This window comes from Carassius carassius, chromosome 6 (assembly GCF_963082965.1).
Source record: "Carassius carassius chromosome 6, fCarCar2.1, whole genome shotgun sequence".
Taxonomy (NCBI): Eukaryota; Metazoa; Chordata; class Actinopteri; order Cypriniformes; family Cyprinidae; genus Carassius; species Carassius carassius.
In genome coordinates, this window is record NC_081760.1 from 22,646,018 (window position 1) to 22,653,793 (window position 7,776).

General features: G+C 43.9%; 1 protein-coding gene across 1 annotated transcript; it reads right to left on the bottom strand.

The window, feature by feature from the left end:
- Positions 1 to 6,149: 6,149 nt before the first annotated feature.
- Positions 6,150 to 7,776, bottom strand: LOC132141923 (homeobox protein Dlx2b-like). The gene is made up of 3 exons (XM_059551573.1): positions 7,277 to 7,776; positions 6,995 to 7,179; positions 6,150 to 6,858 (listed from the first exon to the last, which is right to left on the bottom strand). The coding sequence occupies exons 1-3, from the start codon at positions 7,593 to 7,595 to the stop codon at positions 6,532 to 6,534; spliced, it is 831 nt and encodes a 276-aa protein (XP_059407556.1). The 5' UTR covers positions 7,596 to 7,776; the 3' UTR covers positions 6,150 to 6,531.

The window sequence follows — 7,776 nt, forward strand, 5'->3', positions numbered from 1 at the left end:
AGAAAAAAAGAGCACTTTCTCTCCAGGAATAAAAAGGGCAGGTGCTCAAGCCCCCTTTCATGTCTATGTGTGCACGTGCCTGGTGTGGAGATTCTGACCAAACTTAGATGAATATCTTGAAGTGTGACTTGTGAGATGGATCTGGGTTTTTAGAGTAATAGAATCTGTTATTTAAATAAATGTTTCTTGACATTTATCCAGTGTTTTATCTTATTTTGTTAGCCTGGCCAAATGGCTTCATGGAACATCTGTGCAGCTCCAGCGCTCCGTTTCTACGTTACGAATTAATAGGGTTAATTGTTTAATGCATGTAGGTTATTGTGTAATGAGTTTCAAAATCTCTTCACTATTCCAAAATTTTTGTTTCTGATGTCATCTCTGACTGAACTCACTGAAAGTTCAGGGAATGAAATCTCATTACGTCTTATTATTGTGGCGGGGTTTCTCCGTGCACCATAATATTACTCCGCGGTAATGTTGTCAGGGTTTGGGTAGAGGGATGAGGCGAGGACTCAATGATGCAGAGAGAAGGGTTCTTTAATAGTTGTAATAATAAAATAAACCAACAAAAACTACCCCGTAGGGGAAAACAGACTAAACATGACTGGCAAGGCAAGGCAAGGCAAGGCACGACACGATGTACACAGACAAATGTTTGACGACGAACTAGCAACCAGACTGCAAAAACAAGGACAATAAATGGGGAGGATAACGAGGGAACACATGTGGGGAAACTTACATCAATAATCAGGTAACAAGATGGGTGGGGTCAAGACAATTGACGAGAGCACATGGCACATAGGAACTAAGACAAAAGCCATGTGCTCACACAAAACAAAAAAAAACACAAGCACATGGCCAGCAAACCAATCACTAGCCATGTGCTTAAATAGACACAAACACGCAGCTAATGAGCAAGCTCATAAACCGCGTGTTCACACGAGACGGCACGCAGCCAGTAAAAACTAAGCCGCGCACTCACATGAAAACAATGACATGAGGAGAGTATCAGGGCTCTGTCACAAAACCATGAATAACACTAGACTGGAGTGACAGAACCCTGACACTAGCCCCCCTCAAAAGGGACGCCACCTGGCGTCCCTAACGAGGAACACCCAAAAACAAAACAGGAACATGACAGCACAGGCATGACAACACAAGCACGGTACAAAACAGAACACAAGACATGGAAATCAAAAAACAGACAAAATAGGGGAGGGAGGGAGGGAAGGGAGCCCAGTCATCTAGCAGGAAAACCCAACCAGCTGTTAAAAGGGACCAGGGAGGGGCGGGATGGTTGAGCCAAGGAGGCTCAGGCAGTCCAGGAGTCCCAGCAGTGGGCCAGGGTGGAGCCGGAGGGATGAGCCAGTGAGGATCTGGCCTAACAGGAACCCCAGCAGACCACCAGGGCGGAGCCAGAGGGACGAACCAGCAAGGATCCAGCCTAACAGGAACCCCGGCAGATAGGAAGGGCAAACCCGGCAAGGCACTCATCAAGGGCAGAGCCGGCATCAGGGCAGGGGGCTTGGGCGGCGCCGGCAGGGCGAGGCGCTTGGGCGGCGCCGGCAGGGCGAGGCGCTTGGGCATGACTGGATTGGCCTCCAGGCCAGCAGTGGGCTCCTGAATGGCCACCGGGCCATGAGGGATGGAGGAAGCCTTTCTCCTCCTCCGTCTCCGAGACTGGGGCAGTGCAATGTCGTCGGCCACTACTGGGGGCGCTGCAGCCTCATCCGGCACCTCTGGGGGCGCTGCAGCCTCATCCGGCACCTCTGGGGGCGCTGCAGCCTCATCCGGCACCTCTGGCATTGGCGGGGCAGAGCCATTCCTCTTCTTTCCCCTCCTCCGCCTACGAGAGTGAGGTGCTGCGGTCTCTCCGGCCACCTCTAGGGGTTCTGCAATGTCACAAGTCACCTCTGGGGGTACTGCAGCTCCTTTATCCACCATAGGGGGAACGGCAGCTTTGAAGGGCACCACAGGCAGTACTGCAGCCTCCTTAGCTGGGGAACGTGCCACGAACTCCACAAATTCCCCAAACGACAGGTGGTCCAGCCCCCTCATTCTCCACCAGCTGAGAGGCTCATCAAGGGCATCATTGAAGAGGTCCTTGAGGGCCGCATCATTAAACTCCAATCCCTCTGCAGTACCACTGAACTCCAGGGCAAAATCCCTCACACCAGTCCCTTGTTGATGGAGAGAGATCAAGGTCTTAAACTGGAGCATGCGCTGGTAGTGGGGGCTGGAGAGAGTGGAGGCTGGTGGACGGTGCAAACCCTTCTTCCGCTGAGTCCTCATACTGGCTAGTTCGTACTGTCAGGGTTTGGGTAGAGGGATGAGGCGAGGACTCAATGATGCAGAGAGAAGGGTTCTTTAATAGTTGTAATAATAAAATAAACCAACAAAAACTACCCCGTAGGGGAAAACAGACTAAACATGACTGGCAAGGCAAGGCAAGGCAAGGCAAGGCAAGACACGACACGATGTACACAGACAAATGTTTGACGACGAACTAGCAACCAGACTGCAAAAACAAGGACAATAAATGGGGAGCTAATGAGGAGGATAACGAGGGAACACATGTGGGGAAACTTACATCAATAATCAGGTAACAAGATGGGTGGGGTCAAGACAATTGACGAGAGCACATGGCACATAGGAACTAAGACAAAAGCCATGTGCTCACACAAAACAAAAAACACAAGCACATGGCCAGCAAACCAATCACTAGCCATGTGCTTAAATAGACACAAACACGCAGCTAATGAGCAAGCTCATAAACCGCCACACGAGACGGCACGCAGCCAGTAAAAACTAAGCCGCGCACTCACATGAAAACAATGACATGAGGAGAGTATCAGGGCTCTGTCACAAAACCATGAATAACACTAGACTGGAGTGACAGAACCCTGACAAATGTAGTTAGCGCTGTGCATCTCTCGAGAGGTGATTATATTTATGGGCCAAGGGTTTTCTTATGAGCCATGTGTAGGGTATCAAGAATTCCCTATAACTATCTGCTCCACGACAACATTGGCAAACTTTTTGGCTTTTGCTTGCTGATATTTGAATTCAATTTGGAAATCTGCTGTCTAAAATGCGCAGTGAGAATAGCAGTCTTCAAAGCTTCCAGTCTTACAAGTTTTGAAGTGTGTGGATTGTAAAACATAAATAAATAGCCTAAATCTCATTTCACAAATATGAAATCGCAAAAAAAAAAAAAAAACCGAACGAAAGAAGTCAACTGACTAATCAGAAAGTGCGCTTACATGCACGAACCCTCTCCAGGAGCCTTCCATTCTACATCTGTTTAATCGCTGTGATGTGTACAATTAAAGTTAATTACATTGTGACCCTTCGGCTTTGCCATCTGGGGAGTTTCCTTCTGCTTTTTGGATGAAACAGTCCGCATAAGCTCTAAACGCGCACTTTGTCACCGCACTTATCACCGATAAAAGATAAGTTCGTTTGTATGATCAGGTTGTTTTTTTTGTTTGTTTAACTACGAATCGATATTATAAAAGTATAGGGTGTGTTCTTTTAAATTACATAAAAAAAAACTAGAGACGATGCACTAGGCTATATAAACCCTTACGAAAATTATCCATGGTTTTACTACAAATAAAACCAAAAAAACAATGGTTACTACAGTTGTACTATAATAAAACCATGGTTATTTTTCGTAAGACCAAGTAAAAGTTTCTAATAGTAATCATAATAGGCCTAATCTGTTTATTTGTAGTTGATGTGATTTGATCGCACTTTCTGACCGCACGGTGCCTGCCTTCTATGTGCTCATTAAATCGAATTATAATTGCAGCCATTTGGGTTTTGTGCATCCTCACGCAATTTCCTCTGTCTGTCGCAATTACGAGCAATTTCTGGCGCGGAGGGAATCTTTTTACTCGGACAAAAAAAGGGAATAGGCAGGGAATCAATAAGCGTTTTTCTTATGCAAATATACTTCAGCGTGTAGCGCTGAACCGCTCGCAGGTGCTGTATTCTGTCATGAAGGATGTTCCAGATCGTCATGTTGACGTTAAACTATTGGACTTTCGCTCTCTTTTCGTTTCAGCGTTTATCTTTCTATATTTCTGTCTTAATTACGACGTTTCACGATCTGTTCTTATCTGATCTTAAAGCTCAGTGTTTTTAATGTGTATTTTGTTCGTTTCATTTGGGTATGGTTAGGTTAAATGAATGCTTCTTTGTTTTTTATCCTTAATCGTACAATGGCTTTTTTATCATATAGCAAAGAAAAGAAAAAAAAAACTATCCATGAGACCCAGCATAATGTAGCCTATGCAAATCAACTTTTGCGTTATTGACAGCCCACCTCAGCGCATTTTTTTCTGCAGCCTCCAGAAAGTGGTTATTAATAGTAAGGTCAAAATATAGTTACAGACAAAACCGCAGAATGTTTCCCTTCTTTTTGATTCTAGTAATGCACAGACCCTGCTTAATGCAGATGTAGCTTTGAATCCAAACGGAAGCAGTCATTTGGACTCAAAGTGGTGTGGTTGCAAATCAGCCCTGGCATTTCAATTACTGCCAGCTGTGAAGGATGACATAAGGAGCGAAGCAGAACGGTACAATAATAGTAGCCTTTGCTGTAGCTACCTGAATCATAGTTACCTGGTGGGTTTGAAAATGAGATATAGCCTACCCAAAATCAGAATAAAAATAGACGCCTTTTAAAAAAAATAAATAAATAAATAAATAAATCAATCAATCAATCAAAGGATCCCAAACCACCATGTCCATATTTAGAAGAACCGCGGAAGTTCAAATGAACCTCAAAAGAAACAAATCATATAATATAAACGATTAGTTACAACAGCCCATGAAATGTTATTCTTTATAAATAGCTCGTGGGTAAACCTCGGAAATACTGATGATCTGTTATGATGCTGTTTTTTATGCTGCTCTTTGTTTGTTCGGCCAAGCTGATTGATTTCTTCCTTATATATTCTTTTATTTTTTCCCCTTTAATATATAATTCAATTTTTAGGTAAAACATTTTTTTTTATATTTTTTAATTATAGAGATTAATACTACTTAATAAAATGTTAAAATAAAATATTCACGATTGCATGCCCTTATAAAATATGCAGTCTATTTGTAATATGCATTTGCCTTAAGTAAAACATTTTGTTTAATCCCATATTCACAATGACTAATAAACCTTGACTTCATGGACGAGATTCTGTATAATATGCAAACATGGGCAATGCCTCATAGTCATTTGAAAAATAATGTACACTTGGGCAAGTGGTGTTTTGTTCTTAGAGTAAGCCGGGTCTCCCACCTATTCCAGTAACTATTTTAGTTCCAAAAATATTGAACTTGACCATGTAAAGACGTGAAGCGAACTATGAGAACTGTGTGTCCCCGTACAAGAATAGCTCAAGGCTGTGCTGGAGCTGGAAGCAAGGGCTCGTGGAGAATGTTTCTGGGGCGGTCTGCTTGAGGCGGTTTTATGTTTTTTTACTCTGGTTGAGTGGCGTTCATAAAACGTCTGGTAGAGGAGCGAGCTGACTCCAGAGAGTCTGGAGTGGGAAGAGCCCTCGCCGCACGCGGAACGCCCTCGCATCTCCTTCTGCGCATGCCAAGACGCGTCCGAATGCCAGGCGTTCCCCCTCATGCCCTGAGGTGCAGGATACCTCCTCACCAACAACATTTACAAAGGATTAAATAGGACCAGATTCGTTCTACCGAATTGTCACATGCATTACGTATGCAAAAGAAACGGAGATATGCACAGAAAAAGTCAGCATAGACGTAATGTTGTTTACAAACATATGCAGACCCAATTCCATCATTTCTATAAATATTAAATTAGTGCATATGAACCCATATACGCAGAGAGCGTTTCAAGTTAACACGTGGTCTCTTTCATTTATAAAGTTTCATTTACAAGATTTATGCATTTTAGCCCCAAAAAGTGCTTGGTTTCCAATTGAAAATGAAAACAACCTTTTGCTGATAGGGGCGCAATTGTACTATACGCTCTGATGGGTCGTATTTCAGAGATTTGGACAAATGATCTATACAAGCGCTTTGGTTGGAGGACAGGTTGATATATATATATAAAACATATAAAAACACATCTCCACAAAACCCTTGGGTTGCAGAGAAAACAACTCGAAACGACAATCAAAGAACCAAACGTTAGTAAATCGCACATTTAATTATGACTGCAGGTTATAAGCATTTATTAGATTTATCACTAAACAAAATATATAGGCTGCTGTACAACACACGAAAAAAAGGCTACCCGTTTGCACTTGGAATGTGAAATAAACTTCTCTGATTACCCCTTTCATTTTGACTATAACGAAAACAAATAAATAAATAGAAAAATAATTTAATGTGCGTTGCTTGAGCGCATTAGTGGCGCCAGCGAATTCCACAGCAAACATATTTAGCAAACCCAGCCTGAAAATAGATTTTAAAGTTAATGTTTTCCTAAGTCCAGTGACAGAATATTATTATATCCTCATACAACAGGTGTGTTCGGCCATTTTTAGTCCTCCGTTAGAATATGGTCCCAGCAGTCATTGCAGAGCTGTGATGAGATTGTATTAAGGTACTGGGCTGTAGATGTGTGACCGTATTGGTGGATGAGTACCATGAATAGTTTGTCAAAAACGATGGGGCGGTGGTGTTTGGTGGTCCTGTGGGCTGCTCTGAAACTGTGTCCCCGTCGCTCGGTGTCTGGTTCGGTGGGAAATCCCATCCTGCTTGTGGTGGAGGACTGCTAGAGGGAGAGTCACCGGCGGCAACCGGCTGGTCTGGTGGAATCTCGCCGTTTTTCCACAACTTTTTGAATTTTGAGCGTCGGTTCTGAAACCATATCTTCACCTGTGGTGCACAACAAAGAGCATCCAAGTTAAACATGCAATACAACTAGCACAGCTACACCTGAATATGACGAGAACTACAGAAATACAGCTTCAGGCTCATAGCCTCAGCATGCAGTAAAAGAGCCGCGTTTGACCTGGGTCTGTGTGAGGCCCAAAGAAGCCGCCAGCTCGGCGCGTTCCGGGAGCGCGAGGTACTGGGTTTTCTGGAATCGGCGCTGGAGAGCCGCCAGCTGAAAACTGGAGTAGATGGTTCGCGGTTTTCGGACTTTTTTTGGCTTTCCATTCACCATGCGCACCTCTGGTTCACTCTCTTCTTTCTCTATAAAAAGTTAAACAGAAACGTTGTCATCGTAAAATAAGGCAAGAAGACAACAGGTAACAGAAAACGACGTTTGGGAATACTGAGGGGGTCTTACCTGGTTCGGTTGGTGTTGGTGAAGAACTGGGTCCATACGTTCCATAAGCGCCATAAGAAGAAGCATAGTCTAAATCGTAAGCCTTTGGGCTGTAGTGAACATTACCCAATGCACCAGGATGATAGGAATAAGACGCCAGTTGTGCGTACGCTGTCCCCGCGCAGTGACCCGTCTGTGAACTACTGTAGAAGCTGCTGTCGGTCACACTCGACACCGGTAATGTTGGGGAATCCTGCGACTTGTGAACGGTACTGAAGCTGCTCGAGGTAATCTGGTTTGTATGCATATCCGAGCCAAGGCTATCCAGAACAGCGGTCATTTTGCAGGGGGGGGAAAGCAGTAAACTGAATTTACTTACCGTGACCACTTAAAATAGCTATTCAAAATCTACACCTCTAACAATTAACCGGTTATACAAAAATCACCCCACTTAGATGGTTTGGACTTAAGTTACATATCATCCCATAGTTGATAGATGGTTTGAGCTCTGCGGCGGAGTC